The sequence below is a fragment of the Carassius auratus genome, unplaced genomic scaffold (assembly GCF_003368295.1).
Source record: "Carassius auratus strain Wakin unplaced genomic scaffold, ASM336829v1 scaf_tig00214606, whole genome shotgun sequence".
Lineage (NCBI taxonomy): Eukaryota > Metazoa > Chordata > Actinopteri > Cypriniformes > Cyprinidae > Carassius > Carassius auratus.
In genome coordinates this window covers 14625-33960 of record NW_020527736.1, presented here as the reverse complement: position 1 = coordinate 33960, position 19336 = coordinate 14625, and the positions used below count along the sequence as shown (strand labels likewise).

General features: G+C 33.6%; 1 protein-coding gene and 2 long non-coding RNA genes across 5 annotated transcripts in view; 2 read left to right on the top strand and 1 right to left on the bottom strand.

The window, feature by feature from the left end:
* LOC113092497 (threonylcarbamoyladenosine tRNA methylthiotransferase-like) overlaps window positions 1–13199 on the bottom strand; it is a 90871-nt gene extending 77672 nt beyond the window's left edge. The window contains exons 1-4 of one of the 3 annotated variants that reach the window (XM_026258127.1): window positions 13064–13199; window positions 12407–12821; window positions 11973–12156; window positions 10503–10648 (exon numbers count right to left, since the gene is read on the bottom strand). In XM_026258127.1, coding sequence (XP_026113912.1) covers window positions 10503–10648; window positions 11973–11975 — 149 coding nt within the window. In that variant the 5' untranslated portion in view covers window positions 11976–12156; window positions 12407–12821; window positions 13064–13199. Of the gene's footprint in view, window positions 1–10502; window positions 10649–11972; window positions 12157–12406 lie in introns of all 3 variants that reach the window. The other 2 variants (XM_026258125.1, XM_026258126.1) reach the window with 2 other exon arrangements.
* On the top strand, window positions 5088–8047 carry LOC113092498 (uncharacterized). The gene is made up of 3 exons (XR_003287573.1): window positions 5088–5193; window positions 5306–5402; window positions 7834–8047. It is a non-coding gene; the product is annotated as an uncharacterized LOC113092498 (long non-coding RNA).
* Window positions 13200–15581: 2382 nt separating the features above from the next.
* On the top strand, window positions 15582–18791 carry LOC113092499 (uncharacterized). The gene is made up of 3 exons (XR_003287574.1): window positions 15582–15824; window positions 17911–17985; window positions 18234–18791. It is a non-coding gene; the product is annotated as an uncharacterized LOC113092499 (long non-coding RNA).
* Window positions 18792–19336: the final 545 nt, after the last annotated feature.

Genomic DNA, 19336 nt, shown 5'->3' with positions numbered 1-19336 from the left:
GTTTGTCGACCACCATTGAGGGAGTTCTAGAGTTTATCTGTCGAAATGACAGTTCAAAATCTACAAATATTATTGTCAGCAGTCTCTACAGAAAACCAGGATCATGTTTAGATGTATTTAATAAAAATGTTGACAATTTGTTTGGTAACCTTAATAAGATGCATATTGTGTGTTGTGATTTTACTATAAATATCTTAAATCCCCATAATAATATGAAAACAAGTGATTTCATCACAACCATGTATAGTAATAATCTTTTTCCACTTATCACTAAACCCACAAGAATCACAGCTGATACAGCTACTTTAATAGATAATATATTTACGAACAGACCCTAATAACTGCTCAATTGCTCATTAATTATATTACTGATGATCTTCCTGTGTTCAGTATTTTTCACAAACTCCTTTATAGAGCTACTATTTTAAAAGTAGATCAAATTAAAATGATACGTCATAGAACCCCTGAAACCATGACTGCCCTAAAAACTGATTTGTTTAACCAGACATGGGACAAGGTCTATGCCACCTCTGACCCTGATAAGGCCTATGACATTTTTTTGTCTACACTATAGTCTTTATGATAAACACTGCCCACTAAAGGATTACTCTACTAAAGACAGAACCAACCTAGAGAAACCATGGATAAGAAAGGGCATAGCCAACGCTTGCAATAGAAAAAAATACCTCCACAAATTATTCATAAAACATAGAACTAAAGAAGCAGAGGACAAATATAAATCGTACAAACATGAGTTAATTAACATAATAAGATGTAAGACACTTCTATTATCATAATATTTTGGAACAGCACAAAAACAACAATCTAGAGTACTTGGAAAGTACTAAATAGTATTATCAAGAAGCGAACCCACAAAAATGATTATCCAAATTACTTTGTGAAAGATGGCCAAATCTTAAATGGTAATAAGTAAATATCAATGGCATTCAACAACTTTTTTTGCAAATGTTGGACCCACTCTAGCCAATGAAAACCCTCAACCGTCAGATGTAAAGGAAATAGATAAAAACATAACTAAAGGAAATGTGAACTCTTTGTTCTTGAGGAGTGTGGATGAAAATGAAATTATCCAAACGGGGAGTAAACTTAAGAATAAGAGGTCAACAGACTGTTTTGAATTTGACACAATCGTAGTAAAATAAATTATATATAGTATTGTACCTCCACTCGTATACATTTTTAATCAGTCTTTTCTTATGGGCATCTTTCCATATAACATGAAAACGGCCAAGGTAGTACCCATTTTTAAAAGTGGAAATAAACACCAATTTACAAAGTACAGGCCAATTTCACTACTTCCACAATTTTCAACATTTTTTGAAAAGTTATACGTTATAAGACTTGATGATTCTCTCTAATTCATCCTTATTTCAGATTATCAATTTGGTTTCAGGTCAAAAAGAGCAACCTCAATGGCAGTCATTGAACTGGTTGAGGAAATATCCACAGCGATTGATAATGGAGAGTACACTTTCTGTGTTTTTATCGACCTGAGCAAGGCATTTGATACCATTGATCACAATCAGCTGCTGGCTAAAGAAGAACAATATGGTATCAGAGGCATTGCCCATAATTGGTTGAGAGATTGTCTTAGTGCCAGAGATCAGTACGTACATATTAACAACTTTGACTCTGAAAGAACAAACATAACGCATGGAGGTCCACAGGGCTCTATATTGCGGCCAAAGCTGTTCATAATGTACATAAATGACATTCCGGAGGTCCTGACAAAGTTAAATTGTATCTTGTTTGGCGATGATACTAGTCTCTATTGCTCCGGACAAAATTTTGCATTCCTCTTAGGGATAGTGTAAAAAGAGCTTTCCAAATTAAAAAACTTGGTTTGATTATAACAAATTATCAATGAACTTGAATAAAACTAAATATATTATTTTTGGTAATAGAAAATTTGAGGAACCAATCAAAATTAAAATTAATCATATAGAAATTGAGAGAGTGTGTAACAAAATTTTTGGGTATCTACACTGATGATAAACTCAACTGGAAATTACATACAAACTATTTAAAGACAAAAATATCTAAAATTATTGGTATAATGTGTAAAATTTAATCATTTAATCAAAATTCACTACATTTATTATATAATTCACTCATTCTTCCGTACCTAAATTATTGTGTAGAAATATGGTGGAATAATTATAAATCTATTATCAAACCTATCTTCATATTGCAGAAGAAAGCTATTAAAATTGTTAACAGAGTTAATTATTATGCACCAACTAACCCATTGTTTATTAAATTAAATGCATTGAAATTACATGATTTAGATGATCTTAGCACAGCTGCATGATGTATAAGGTTCTCAAGTTTCCAGTCTGTATTCAGGAGAGGTTCAAGCCCAGAGATACTTTACATAATTTGAGAGGAATCAGGGTCCATCAAAAAAATAAGGGCAGGACCAATACCAGAGGGAGGTGTTTCTCAGTTAGAGGAGTAAATCTATGGAATAGCCTGGATGACACATTAAAACAATCTATATCAATAAAGGTGTTCAAAAAATATTTTTTAATCAAATGTGATTGGTAGCTATATTGCATTAAAAAATATTATTTAGTTTAAATACCATTAAAATAAGTAGAAGGCCAGTGTATAATGCAATGATTCACGGCATTATTAGGGTAATTGAATGTTTAGAGGAAAATTAACAAGGTGACTTGTGCAATGTTATTAATAATGGCTTACATTTGAAAACATTAATATGTTATTCATATGAACTGTTTATATATAGTAGGTAATATTTTTACATCTGTTTCCACTTTGCTACTTTCTGATTATTGTTGCCCCATGCTGGGTATTTAAATCTTGGTGTAAAAAGGGTTAGGCATCAATAAGTGTTTCACTTCAGCCTAAACCCCTTCAGTCATCGCTGTACTATAATAATTCTGTTTGTGTACTTAACAGTGTGTGAAAAGTGTTGAAGGGATACTTTGTTAGTCTTCAGAACACAATTTAAGATATTTTGGAAGAAAACCAGGAGCCCTGTGACTGTCCCGTAGAGTGTCAAATAAATAATAGATAGATTTGAGTGTCATCTGTGCCAAAATGAAGAGACACACCATGTTTTTGTAGGCTAGAGCCCAGAGGAAGCATGTAAAGAGATCTGTGGACACAGGTCAGAGGTCTAGTCTGGATAATAGTGAGGAGGGGCCTATGCTATCAAACCAGCTGATAAATCTAAAATAATATGCAGCACAGAGTGTCTACACTGTAAAAAATATTTCTCCAGTTTAGTTATTTCAACTTGTTTTTTTTTTTTTTGTGTAGAGATAACTAGATTGTCCAGACAACAAGAAATTTTAAGTTTTCTTGTCCTCAACTAAACTGAAAGTTGAATGAACAAGTAAAATTGTTGTTTTAACTCAAAAATTTATGTTTTAACAACTGCAATAGATTTTCTGTTGAGTTAACAAGTATAACTGTTATTTTAACTAATAAATGTAAGTTGAAACAACTGCACAAAATTTGCAGAAGGTTTTACATAAATTGTAATGCTTTAATTGCAGTAAACTTAACTTAATTTACTGTGTAAACTAAACTTAATAAACTAAACTTAATTTACCTCTCTAATTGCTGTCTGGTAAATTGCATGATCTTAAACCCTGAATTCCAAGCTTTTAAAACCGCTTTAAACATAAATCTTCAAACTTAATGACATTAAATCTATTTCAAACTTTCTGCTCCGGTTTTCTCAAGCCAATGTTAATGGTTGTCTTGTAGTTATCACTACTGTGGTATATATATATATATATATATATATATATATATATATATATATATATATATATATATATATATATATATATATATATAAATAAATTAATTACAATGTATTTTATTTTAGTGTGTACATTAAACCTGTTAACCTGCACCCCGACGCCCTCGTCCTCAAAGCCTTACCACTTGCATGTGTCAGTGATTATGAATAGATTAAATGAAACAGGACAAATTCAATCTTGACAAACTATGTATCATTATAAAAATCTAAGCCTCAAGCATCGAAAACACGGCATGGTTTTGCAGCGTTTAGTGTCACAAACAGAATGAAGCGATCCACTGGAAAAAAGAATGAATGAAAAATAGGCGGAAGATAGTTTATTTGAATTTGGCGCTCACTCCTGGAGCATGTGACACGCTTTGATTAATTTTCGACAGTTTTTATATCTGTGAGGGTGTGTTTTATGTTGAATGTGAATGTATCTGCATGATTACCATCTGTTTGAGTGCAAATCAGCCCAAATCAGCTCGCTATCACTGTATGATCACGGCTATCAAAGTGAACGCGTCTTTATGAATAGAGTGAGTGGATTATTTACTTTGGCACATTTGTGTTATTACAATCTGTATAAGTGGCCATCAGCATATCAGCATTTATTTGCATCGTAATTCATTGTAAAAGATGCATTTTTAGCAATCTCAGGAAGTTCTGTAATGGGCAAACAAAGTTAAATCTTTTTTTTTATTTTTTATTATTATTATTATTTTTCTTACTCAAATTATTCTTATTGTATTTTTCTAGTGCTCAAATAAATCATTTATATGATATCTAAGTTTCTGTCTAGTGTTTTATAATTGAAAAAATCTATGCAGTGGTATGTTTACTGACTAAATAGTTTGTTGAAGCCTTCAATACTATTGGGAAATATATTTTCTTATATTTGGGGGGTGGGGGGTGTAGACATGTTTGTAACACACTGAAGTAGGAAACTATTACAATTATAAGTTTGATATAGTACTTCATCTGTGAGTCCCATAATGGGGGGTCAGGTTAACAGGTTAAAAACATTCCTGTAATTTACAGTTATGAGCACAGATTAATTAAATTACACCTACAATTTGTCTAGCTGCTTCAGTTTTTATTCATGGTCAGATTCCAATTTATCATTGGCGGAATTGAGCGATTCATAAAAATGAACCACTCAAGATGATTCGCTGAATCAATTGATCACTGTGACATCAAAGTACCGCGAGAGCGATTCGAATGCATTGGATCCGTGTGCTCTCTTATCGCTCTCGCGGTACTTTGGTGTCATACAGCGCTGCTTCAAGTCGAACGCGGCTATTTTTTTCCTCTGAGAATTTGAGAGAAGCCAGCGGAAACTGGATTTTCCATGTTGGACCACACGTGTCTCAGAAGAAATAGAGTGATACAGAGTAAGTGTGACATTTTATATTATGCTAGTGGATTGTTTTAAGTCTTTAGTTCATAATAAGCGTTTTGGACATAGAAGACTCGCTCATTTTACTTCGTGTTGTTGACTCACAGGTTCAGTCAAGTTGATTAAAAGCTGTTCGTTCACCAACTGGACCAAACCGGATTTTTACCTCACCTTTTTACCATCACTTCAGAGCGCCAGATATAGGTACGTTTTCACCACAATATTTGAATTTTAAAAAGTACCGTTAACTGTCAAATTAAATCAATATGGGTGATAGAAATGACAAATAATATATCTATGGTTTGAAATGTCACAGTTTTCGTTATTACTATTCAGAGTTTGGATCCTGCGCGGCGTTGAGCCATTTCGTCGTGCTTTTGTTCTTGTTTTAAGAAATCTTAATAATGTGAAGAATTACACACGATGTTGTCACGAATGTACGGTTATTGAGTGTATTTATGCACATAGAAGATTCGCTCATTGTACTTTCTCATGTTGACTCACAGCATACATGCCAACCCTCCCGATTTTTCCGGGAGACTCCCGAATTTCAATGCCCCTCCCGAAAATCTCCCGGACCGACCTTTCTCCCGAATTTCTCCCGTTTTCAAAAGATTGTCATTTAATGTCAAAAGCAATCCTTCTCTTGCTTTTTTAAATAACATTTTTTTGTATCTCAATAAGTGAATTAATGCCGCGTTGTGCTGTCCTGTTTACCGTTGCTTAGAGATGCAAGCGCGGCAAATTCAGAACAGAAAAAGAAGAAGAAGGGGAAGAGGAAGAAAGAAGAGACATGGCAAATAAAAAGAATAAAATATGCCTGCAAATTCCCAAATTGTGTGTGTGATCATATATGGCACAACCCACAATCCCTTGGTTGAACATTATTAAAGTTAGAGCTTTTTTAGCACGATCAGACAGAGGAATTAGTGCAGGCGTTAACTGACACACTGCATGTTTCAGTGATGCCTGTGTGTGTTATTTGAGAACACAACATTGTTGTCTGAAGTTTAAGGGTCTCCCTGCATTTGAAAGTACAAAAAAAATATAAGGCAGTAATTAAAGATAATAATAGAGATATACAATTAGTTTTTGGCTTCCAACGATAAAGCAAGATAAACGAGGTTGCATCACTTCCAGCACACCTTCCATTCCTTCAGAGTTGTGCTTTTGTTTCTCCCTAAAACCACAAACGTAAATTGACAGCAGATAAACTGCACTCAAAATCACTCAAAGAGTTTGCTGTTTGATCTGTGCTTAAATAAGGATTAATTTATATTTAATCTATGCAATGTGCAATGTCAATGTTTGGCCACTGACTGAATGGGCACTTCATGCAGCTCACATAAATTATCATTCACTTATTCTTGATTTAAATGTTTAAATTGGCAATGCTTAAAACATGCAGAACGGAGTTTAGTTTAAACACTGATATCAGTGTGTGCTGTTCAAGTCTCACCTGTGATTGTGTGCTGTCAACACCTGGGTGATGACTCCGTAAAGGACTGATCATATTAGAGCATACGACACTCACATTTAACAAAGTTTGCAAAGAGCGACTGTTTTGTCCACTTTCTTTTGAGCATGTGGAGAATTTAATGGTTCGACTTTTTTTTTTAAAACCAAGAACTGTTATGCCCCTACTATGTTAACACTGGAATAAGGATGCACCAATATCACTTTAGTATGATAGTGATGCTTTTATTTGGTGCTTTTTATATTTTGGTGATACTGATTATAGATGCCTGTATTTTCACTGAAATCACAAGAATATGAATCATTATTTGGCTTTCCTTCAGTTATTTTATACTTAATTGTGCCTGTTAAAATGTATTGTATTGCTATATCATATTTTATCTTTCAACTAGAGGTGGTCGTGTGATATAGCAAAAATATCACAGCACGATTATTTCAGGAATATTACGATTAATTTTCATGTTGGTTTTACATTTTGTTATGTGACTGATCAGTAAATCCAAACTCATTTCCCAATATTAAAAAATGCAAAATGCTGAATCAAATCATTAATTGTGAATCATAGATTTTAATTGTGAATTGTGTTGAATTGTTCTGAATTTTCAAAAATTACTATTGTTTCAAATCATTTAGCTGTCAATGAAGACAAAAAAGTACCAAGTAAACTGGATCTCATTCGACAAGTATGTGTACAAATGAATTTGCGTATGAAAACTGCATACTAACATTTTTACAAGCAAATAATCCTTTATCAATAACTTCTATTCTAAAACTTGGGGCTGAAAACTTTACAAAGTAAAAAAAAAAAAAAGTTGTTACCGTCTCATGTAAAAAAAAAAAAAAAGAATCTAAAAAAATGGTAACGTAATGCGCGTATGTGTAGGTGGTTTTTGATGAAGTGACATCGCCATCTATCAGGAATTTTTCCTGTTTTTAATTTTTTATAAAAAGTAGAAGAATAGTCATCAGATTACTTGAATAGCTTTAATTGTAAAAATTAGAATGGCATAGACAAACATTTTATTGGCATGGACCGTAAAAAAAAATACACTACCAAAATGTAAACCGGTATTTACGGCATTTAAAATGAATGTTTAATGTGGTAATGAAAGTTCAAGTCTACCGCTAAATCTTTAATCTTTCTCTCTCTCTCTTTCAGCTGACTGACAATGAGATCAATGTTGTTCAGAGTGTCAAGTTGGGCATCTTGTCAATCAGCGAGGACACCAGACAAGATTGTGCCTTCCAAGACACTTTGTGAATATGGCTGTGATACTGGAAGGCAGTGTTAATTTCATTGACTAAATATTTTCGTCATTATTTTCGTCACAAATATATTTTTGCGGACGAAAACGAAACGAAAACTAAAATAGAAGGCACTGATGGAGACTAAAACTATGACTAAATTGATTGATATTATCGTCAACGAATAAAGGACGAGACGAAAATAGACTGTGACGAAAATCAAATCAGCAGACGGGAGAGATGCGAGGAATGAGCAAAAGAACCGGCAAAACGGAACAGGCGAGACTGCATGAGAGAAGAGAACCAATCAGAGCCTGACTTATTGAGACGTGAAGCGAAGGTTTTCAGTTTTTAAATGAGCTCCCGGGAAGACGGCATTCGAAGAGGTGATGTCTAAAAGAGCGACAAAATGTCCACAGCTCACTTCACGTTTGACGACGAACAAAACAAAACAAACTGTAAAGCACGCGGAGCGGTCATTCGTGGCAAGAACACAACCAATTTGAAAAGACATTTACAGACGAGCCACCCGGACATTTTCTCAAATGTAATTTCACAACGATGTTCTTTTGGTTATTGAGCTAAGCAAAATTGGAAGACTGCAGTGCGTAGATATTGTAGCATTAAATATTACGAACTGAAAAGTACTGTAAAATAGCCCCTTCTTCAAGTTAGATGAGAGCACAATACTAATACGTAATATTATGATACATACATTTGATTAATACTAATGTTTAGTATATTTTATAATGTTCTACTTGTTGACAATATCACAAATATTTCTATATTAGTCATGTGAAACGTGAATGTTCACATCCTATCATTATACATACTAATCTAGCAATATTGTAGTATTTAAAACATACAATATTGCTAGACAAATGAATACCTTATAAAATCTTGTTACTTTTTTTATCCACCCAACTTATTAAATATTTACTTTAAATGTATGCACTTATTGTTCAGCTCAGCTGTAAGCTTTAAGGTCCTGGACCTAACTTTATTTTTCTTTTATTGATGGTCAATTGGCAGCTAGTTATTATTTACATTATCATGACAGTGTTTGTTGCTGCATAAAAGCTTTTGAATCGAAATAAAGACACAGTTGTGTTGAAATAAAGTTGAATTTGTGTTTTATATATTTTGGTTAAGTTTGTTTCCTATACCAGCTGTAAAAAATTGTCTAGTAAATCTGTTATTGATTTTAGTCTTATTTTAAAATACCAAGCAATTTAACTAAAATAAGACTAAAATTAAAACAAATCAGATGACTAAAACTTGACTAAAACTAAAAAGAATTATAGTCAAAAGACTAAGACTAAAACTAAATTAAAATTTTGTGTCAAAATTAACACTGCTGGAAGGGGAAATTTTCATTGTGTATCTCCAAAACATTCCAAATGCCTTTGTCACATTGTTTGGACTGCTTTACGCTTTAACCATCAACTTTCCCAAAGAGCTGCGATACACCTTTGAGGTGATCCAGTGGATCTTCATGAACATTGATGGGGAAAGCTGCTCTGCAAAAGTTCATGGACTAAAAACAAACTAATGCGGTGAAGTGCCTGCAACCATTGCCATTTCCTTTTTTTTTTTTTTTTTAAGATTAATTGATGAATTTGTTAAAGCATCAGCTACGTTGAGATTAAAGTGGTATGAAACCAATTCATATGTCTTTTAATGTCTTAATGCTTTTCAGAGTTTCTTTTTGAAAGGAATGTTGTGAACAGGATATTTCTATATGTATATATATGGGATTGGCATTTTAAAGTGTTTAGTTTAATTGATGAATTTGAGGCTTGAGAGCATAAATAATTGATATCTTAGTTTATATCAAAATGGCATTTAAGCCAATTCATATATCTATAATGCGTTTAACAATGTTTAAACATTTTCTTTTGGAATGAAGGATGTTTCTATATTGAATGCTGTGGGGTGATCTTGTTTAATGTTATATAACAGATTAATCCACAAAACGTGCATTGAGACAGGTGTAAAACACCTTTGAATGAGGTTGGTGTTTTTAGGAGTTTATTCCAATACATTTTGTGTTGAAAATTGTATTTGTGATCGTTAATTTGCCATACATTTGTTTTTAATTAAATGTATTTTACAAATTAATGTTCCAAGTAATTCATTTTTTGGAACAGCTGCAGGTTTTAAAGTTTCATAACACTGCTTTAGTTGGCTGAACTTACTGGATGTAGTTTAGAAAACACTACTTTAGTTGGCTGAACTTACTGGATGTAGTTTAGAAAACACTGCTTCAGTTGGCTGAACTTACTGGATGTAGTTTAGATGACTTAACTTTAGTTGGCTGAACTTAAGTTCTAAGTTTACTTAACTAAATTAAATCAGTTCATTGTACTTTATAACTTGTCAGGTCAACCTTTCCAAATTTGTCAGGTAAACTTTTCCAAATAAGTTAGGTTAACTCAAAAAAACCAATGCAAAAAGATAACAAAAAATAATGAGTTAAGTCAACAAAAGATTTTTTTTACAGTGCAGAATCAGTGGAGAGATAAACATAATTTCAGACTCAGAAAGATTAAAAAGATTCTCCTTAAGTTGGAGGCGTCTGACCTGTCGGTCTGAAGCTCTTCTGCTGCGAGCTGGAGCGTGTGTTTGCATGGACTAGGCATGATGTTGCTCCGAGCACACTGACGCTTGTGAGGAGTGAGGTCATGGGAGGTCACCAGGTCCTCAATATCATCCACAGACGCCATGACCTGTGAAAACACACCAAACACTGAGGGGTTTTATTAAACTTTATTAATGACCCTCACCACACAGTACTTCTCTAATCACATGTCAGATTAAACAAACGCGTGTCTGTGTTAGCACACTTGAGGTGACAGCAGGGGTGGGGAAAAAATGTATTATTAGATGCATCACGATGTGGACCTGGACCATTCTGAATCTATTCACAAATGTCAAAAATCGATTTAAAAAAATATTTAATAAAAAAAAGCTTCCACCTGGCTCAGAAAGGGCAAAGCTCATTACACAATCGATCGCAACTTTTATTTTATATGTTGCACACTTTGGAGTTGAGATACAACGTCCAATCAGAGATATTTTACAGACACCGTGATCCCCACACTCATGAAAGTCATGGAATCACTGAAGAAGGCGGGTGGGATAGCTGTAACGTGATGTGTGGACATCCATTACCACAGAATCTTGTCACCGTAACTGATGAGTGGCAGCTAGCGTCTCATGTGCTCCAGACAACAGCAGTGAATGAGAAGCACACAGGTGCAGATATGGCTGAGCTGTTAAAGAATGTAGTGGAGGAATGGAAGATCACTAAAAAAGATGGTAACACTTTAGTATAGGGTCCGATTCACACTAATAACTAGTTGCTTATTAGCATGTCTATTATTAACATATTGGCTGTTTATTAGTGCTTATAAAGTACATAAAATTGATGACATACATAATCCTACCCAATACCCTAAACTTAACAACTACCTTATAAACTATTAATAAGCAGCAAATAAGGAGTTAATTTAGGCAAAAGTCATAGTTAATGGTTGGCTAATAGTCAGAATTGGACCCTAAAATATGTGTGACCAAAGAGATTTAGTTTTAGTCACTGATAATGAATACAGCATGGTTGTTTCTGCTGAACAGTGTAATTTCCTGCATGTGAAGTGGTCTGCCCACAAGCTAAATCTGGCCTCTTATCAGTGCTCAAGTTGCCCACTTTGTCAAGGCTACTAGGTAGGGTGAGATGCATTACTACCTATTTTCACCGCAGTACCCCTGCAAAACACCAGCTTGAATAGAAGCAGATTCTACTTGGTCTGTCGAAACACAGGCTAAAAACAGATGTGTGTACCAGTGGAATAGTGTGTATGAGATGGATGACAGGTTTGTGGAGTAACAGCTTGCAGTCTCTGCTGCATTACAGTCTCCTCAGGTAATGAGAGGAGAGTCTGACATCTACACGCTCAGAAGAGCAGACATCTCAAATACATACGATATTATCAAGGCCCTAAAGCCAATGAACGATGCAACTACTCTCATGTCAGATGAGAGCAGTCCCACCATCTGTTTGATTGCTCCTTTGCAAGCTCAATTCATCCAGGACACGTAGAACAGCACCGGAGAGTCATCAGTGGTCCCGGAGACAAAGCAAACCACCAGTGGAGACCTCAGCAATAGATACAAGTGAGCAAGAGAGAAGCACTCTGTTCACAGCGTCTGTGATTCAAGGGCCTGCCTTTTTTCCCTGTGGAGGAGAGAGAGGAGATGTATGGAAGAGTGATTGAGGCTGCATCACTAGAGGTCATTCTGCTATTTTACTTCATGTCAAATGTCACTCTGGGTTTATGATTTCATAATAATAACAACAACAAATTCTATAATAATACAAGGTTTTTATATTGAAAAATAAAGTACATTTGTGTTTTGACAAGTTTGTTCAAAATGTTGTTCGGATTAAACATAATGATTTAAAAATGTAATGCTTTTGTATTCACCTGTTCTTCTCATTGTGTTTACCTACAGCAGGAGGTGAGAGTTGAAGAGAAGAAGACTGGAAGACTCCACTGAGGAGGAGCAACAGCAAAGCCCTTCTAACAGAAGAAAGTCATCATCTTCTCTGCTGGAGTATCATCTGGTGCTAGAGTCCAGCAGCAGCCTATGTCTGCTCATGCCAGAGCTGAAGAAGTGACCAGTAGTGCTCCATCACTCCTCTCTCCCAGGACCCTCTCAGCTGGAGGAGTAAGAGTCAGATGAGGTCTCCTCTGATTTCCACGCTGGCCCAAAGATACTTGTGTGTTCCTGGCACCAGTGTCTCTGCAGAGAGAGTGTCTTCTACGGCAGGAGATACAGTAACAGCACACCTGCATCTGAACACGTAGACCAGCTCCTGTTCTCACACATCTGATCTAGCTGAGCACATTTACATTCTGTTACTGGCTGCAAAAATCGATAATCACTTTACTCTCTGTGTTAAATACTCTCTGTGTTAAATCAGACTTAGACAGCGATACACATAAAACACGTCCCGAGGTTTCAAATGTATCCTCGTCACTGTCTCAGCTCTGCTGAGAGTCACGTGTCTGCTCAAACAAACTCTCTCTGAACTGCCTAACAGCGCGAACTCAACGGGAAGACGGAAAATACAATCTTACCAAGAAACGTTGAGAGATCCGCGGCAGTTTGAGTATTAAAGGCTATTTATTCTCCTCTTGAAATGGTTATGTTATGTTAAAGGTTTCCCCTTTAACGTGTCGACGCGATACGGACAAACCACCACATCTTCTTCTAGTGTTTTATGGTGGTTTACCGCCACCTACTGATCTACATTGTGGAGTGTGTGTAGATTTGGAAGAAAGAAACAATAAATAAATAAATACATATTACAGAAAAAAATAGATTGTACCTATTGTTCCTGTGTTTAGGTATTTAAAAAATATTTCATGCACTCTTGATTGCTTTTACCCATTTCCTAACAATACATTTAAATAAATATTATCAACTCCCATCCATCCTAATTCTTGAATTAATTGAAATCTCTCCCTCTCATATGCAGAATATTAAAAAATGTTTTGCTTCACACTTTCCAATTGTTCACATTTGTGACACTTTTCCTGATTCATGATAACCTCTATCTTATAAAAACTATACTAAAACTTCATTGCTGTATGTCCAGTTCTCAGTCTTGGAAGGAAGGATGATGTCTTTCCTTCTATTTCTCTTTTCCTCTCCTTTCCTCTCTCTTGAATCTGGAAAAAATCTACCTCATTCACGTTAAAAATGTTTAATGCTAAATGGTTGAAAAGGTTAACAAACTTTTAAATAATTTATATTAAATTAATTAAGATTATTATTATTTTCTTAAAATAATAATATATATATTTTTTGATGATATTATTATTAATGATATTTTTATTATCATTATTATTAATATTTAAGAAATTTGAAATCATTTGACAATGGATTACAAAATAAATGTGTAAAACAAGCATACTTATACTTTAGATTTTTCACAAATATATAAGCATTTAATAAAAATATAATTAAAAAGAAAGTCAACAGAAAGTCACGAGTTTAAAGTTTAAAGCATTTAATTCACACAGACCGACCGTCACACAGAGAATACGAGATGATGCTGGATAAAAATGCACACTTCACAAGATCTCTCAGCTGGATTCAACTAAGTTTGCAAGGTTCATGAAAATAAGTGTTCATTACCCATATGGAAATTTAATATATTCACATATGTGTGAAGCACTGTTAAATATATTGAAATATATTTTGGAAATAAATTTTAAAAATACATAGGCTACGTGTGTGTTTACATAGGCTATTTGTGAAATTATATTCATGCCTCAAATAACTTTGAATCAATGTGTTTTTGTAGTGTAGCAATGCATTTAGTTTCTACACTATGTTTACCATTTTTAAAGCTATTATTATATTATATTATATTATATTATATTATATTATATTATATTATATTATATTATATTATATTATATTATATTATATTATATTATATTATATTATATATAAACGCTGTGTAATGTGTTTGATGGGCATGCGCATTCGAGGTGCATTTAAACTGTGTGGAGGGAGATACCATGGAAACCGGGCGGCAGCTCAGCTGACAAGTAGCAAACTACTTCCTCTCTAACGGTTGTTTTTACTAAGTTGTTTTTATTAAGTTTAGTCCCTAAAATTACACAAATAATACATACAACTTTTACTGACACTTTCTTACATGTAACTGACATGCTTCTGTTGAATATTTACTTTACACAAATGGTTCATTGTCATGGGAATAAGTCCATTATCATCACAACCGTGAACTAACAGAGGCTAACTATAAGAGGTAAGCTAGCTATAGATTTGAGCTCTTCTTTAGGAAAGTTTGGGATTTTAATCACATATTATGTGTAGATGAGTTTTTTTATAGCTTTGTAAATGTTTTGCTGGCAATTTGTTGATGGATGAATTAAAAAAGCTAATTAATTTAACCTAAAAGTATGCACTGTACTGTTAATTAGGGTTGCCAACCGTTCTGTATAATATGGAATTGTCCTGTATTTAAGGCATCAAAGAAGCATTATGAAAGCTATAAGGCCGCAGTTTGTCCCGTATTTTAGGCAAATACCATATGACCTCCTAGTCCATACGAATATCAAACTCTAAGCTGAGAATCATTTTTTCTTTTTTTTCACAAGTGTTTGATTTGTAAGCATAGCCGTTCGAATGAGGCTGAGGGGAATCCTCTGCCGGCTGGCCTCTGCTCAATCTCCCTTCACAGCGAGCTGGACTTGCGCTAACGGAGGCATTCACTAAAATATCTGTTACGCTGTTCTGAAATCCCTCGAAAAAGTGCTAGCCAGCTAACAGAGTAAGGTTTAACGTCTGCATTTCTACTTCAGCTAATCAGTTTGGGAGAATGCAGACAACGTAATTCCAACATCCAGCCATGTGTTTTTGTAGTGTAGCAATGCATTTAGTTTCTACACTATGTTTACCATTTTTAAAGCTATTATTATATTATATTATATTATATTATATTATATTATATTATATTATATTATATTATATTATATTATATATAAACGCTGTGTAATGTGTTTGATGGGCATGCGCATTCGAGGTGCATTTAAACTGTGTGGAGGGAGATACCATGGAAACCGGGCGGCAGCTCAGCTGACAAGTAGCAAACTACTTCCTCTCTAACGGTTGTTTTTACTAAGTTGTTTTTATTAAGTTTAGTCCCTAAAATTACACAAATAATACATACAACTTTTACTGACACTTTCTTACATGTAACTGACATGCTTCTGTTGAATATTTACTTTACACAAATGGTTCATTGTCATGGGAATAAGTCCATTATCATCACAACCGTGAACTAACAGAGGCTAACTATAAGAGGTAAGCTAGCTATAGATTTGAGCTCTTCTTTAGGAAAGTTTGGGATTTTAATCACATATTATGTGTAGATGAGGTTTTTTATAGCTTTGTAAATGTTTTGCTGGCAATTTGTTGATGGATGAATTAAAAAAGCTAATTAATTTAACCTAAAAGTATGCACTGTACTGTTAATTAGGGTTGCCAACCGTTCTGTATAATATGGAATTGTCCTGTATTTAAGGCATCAAAGAAGCATTATGAAAGCTATAAGGCCGCAGTTTGTCCCGTATTTTAGGCAAATACCATATGACCTCCTAGTCCATACGAATATCAAACTCTAAGCTGAGAATCATTTTTTCTTTTTTTTCACAAGTGTTTGATTTGTAAGCATAGCCGTTCGAATGAGGCTGAGGGGAATCCTCTGCCGGCTGGCCTCTGCTCAATCTCCCTTCACAGCGAGCTGGACTTGCGCTAACGGAGGCATTCACTAAAATATCTGTTACGCTGTTCTGAAATCCCTCGAAAAAGTGCTAGCCAGCTAACAGAGTAAGGTTTAACGTCTGCATTTCTACTTCAGCTAATCAGTTTGGGAGAATGCAGACAACGTAATTCCAACATCCAGCCATGCAAGAAAGCGTGCATTTTACCTGAGGGAAGACATAATCAATAAGGAAAGTCTTCTTTCTTTAATTTAGGTAATGTTAAATACCTAGATGAAACAATTTATATTTAAATAAATTACAGTGTACTCTTAACCTTGAATGTCATTCTTAAAACACAAAATTACCAATGAAGTGCCAAGCACCCAAAGCAGTCCATTAACTCTTTAAGTTATCTTTAATTGAAAAATAACCATTTCCATTTGTACTGCATTAGGCCTACTGTATCGCTATTACACACACGCAAATCAGAGTCAGAAAGAGCTTTATTGTCACGTATGTTTGCACATACAAGGAATTTGTTTTAGTGTCACAAGCTTCCAGAACACTGAGAAAACAACAACACATAGATAATAAAAAAATTGACAAAATAAAGAAAAAAAAATATTTTGTGAAATATTTTGTGAAAGTATTATATTTTAATATACTTTAAAATATAATTTATTCCTGTAAAGCCATGCTAAATCGTGAGCATCATTATGATCAATCATAAAGCATTAAATTAAGCTGATTTATTATCAACGTTGGAAACAGTTGTGCTGTTTAAAAGAATACTTTTATTCAGCAAACATGTAGGTATAAAATGGATAAAAAAAATATATTTTTAGAATATTGTTAAAATTAATATTTTAAATAAATTCTGTTGTATTTAACTTTTTATTTTATTTATGGAACATAGGTTCCATAAAATATTAAGCAGCACAACAGTTGATAATATTATCAACACTGATTATAACTCAGCATATTAGAAGGATTTCTAAAGGATCATGTGACACTGAAGACTGGAGTAATTATACTGAAAATACAGTGCTGCGTCACTGAATAAATTAATACAAATGATTTTTAAACTATAATAAGATAGGAAACCAAAATTCGAAATTCTTCACAATATTACTGTTTTTCTGTATTTTTGATTAAATAAATACAGCCTTGAAGAGCATAAGAGAATCCAATAAAAACATTACAAATCTAAAAGATATATATATATATATATATATATATATATATATATATATATATATATATATATATATATATATATATAATGGACTGAAACTATTCCAAACATGTTTTTATCTGTCATTGTAGAGTAGTCAAAAATTGAATAAAAATTGTACTGGGGTTTTAGTAGTGTCGGGAAAAAGCCGTCTAATGGGAGCTGCTGATAGAGATATAGGAAACAAAGGTGATCTGAGAAACCTTATTAAATAACTTAAAATGCTTTTTTTCCACAATAAACATTGTGATCACCTATATCATCAAAGCAACTTTAAAACCTAAAAACATAAATTATCTTTTCTTAAGACTTTTTGTAGGATGTTCTGTACATTATTCTCTCTATTGTTTGCATTTCACCTCTGCTGTAGTTTATTCTTAATAAATATGACATTGTATACTATGTATTATTGGCTCTGTGCAAATTGCTTGTTTTCCTATATTCTTCCAAGCTGAAGACCATGCAGCAGAGTTGGAGTGGACCTCTTGTTGAATAACTTCTCCAGGCACTATGAACCATCTGACTAGTAAGAAAAACATTCAAAAGTTTATCAGATATTTTAATAATTTATTATATAATATTTAATTTGATTGTCATGTTAATATTGCCACTGCCTTTACTTTATGAAAAAAACACCATTATATAAATTCATAAAAATCTCGAAGGATTCAGGGGCAGGGTTTGGATGTTCTTCCTTCACCCTCTCTATGGCCCCATTTACACTGCATGGTTCAAGTGACCCAAATCTGATTTTTTTCCTCTCATGTGCCACAGATTGGATATGACCGGTGAACGTGGAAGCAGGAAAAAAAAAACGCATGGATTCCGATGTTCTCAGATCGGATTCAGGCCTCATTCATATGTGGTAATAAATCAGATTTGAATCGGATATGTGCATTTCCGTGTGACATGTAAGCAGACAAATCGGATATTCCACAGTAAATGCGAGTTGTACGTCATTAAAAAAGTGACGTCAACTCAGGTGGACACCACCAACTGAGATCACATGACTTATTATAGGCGCGAAATTCGCCCAGGCTGCAACAAGGGCTCCTCTTTTTTTCTCTGCCATACGAGACCAATGTTTTGCTGATTTTTTAGTTGACTTTTCAAAATATTGTGGAAAGCAAAACACTGTATAATTTTATTTGCATCTGCATCCATTGTATTTCGTGCTGTTTTACTTCCTTTTCCAGGTCAGAAAGTCTATGTTTGGTAGTTTCAGCAGTGTATAGTGTAAATGCAAAAATCGGATACGGGACACTTTTAAAAGATGATTTAAGCGGGTCGTCAAAAAAACTGGATATAGTCAGAAAATCGGATTTGGGCATCAAGACCTGCAGTGTAAATGCAGCCTATTAGACAACTATAAAACAGGTGTTTTTTTATTGTTTGTTTGTTTGTTTTTTACACAGACTTTATTTCATTAATTAAAAAATGTACAAATTTCAGGTTTTAGCATCATCCTTTAGTATTAATAATAGCAATTTCAGTAAAGTTGCTGGTTTCATTTGTTTTAATTGTGGAGTTTATGTGCACTCTTTTGTCAATATCAATAAAATTCTTGTTTTTCTATAATAGCCTATGTGTTTTGTCATCTGAATGTACTGCTCATTTTTGCAAGTGTGTGTACTGAAATGTAATATGTTAACAAATATTAGAAATTAATACATAGACATATTTTGCTAATTAATATATTTACATAGTCTGATATCTAAATGTATTTACATATATGGCAAATAAATATATGTAAATATTTATAATATAAAATATATTTAAATGTACATAGATGTAATATGTTAATAAATATTAGAAATTAATATATAGACATATATTCCGAATGAATATATTTACATAGTCTGATATCTAAATGTATT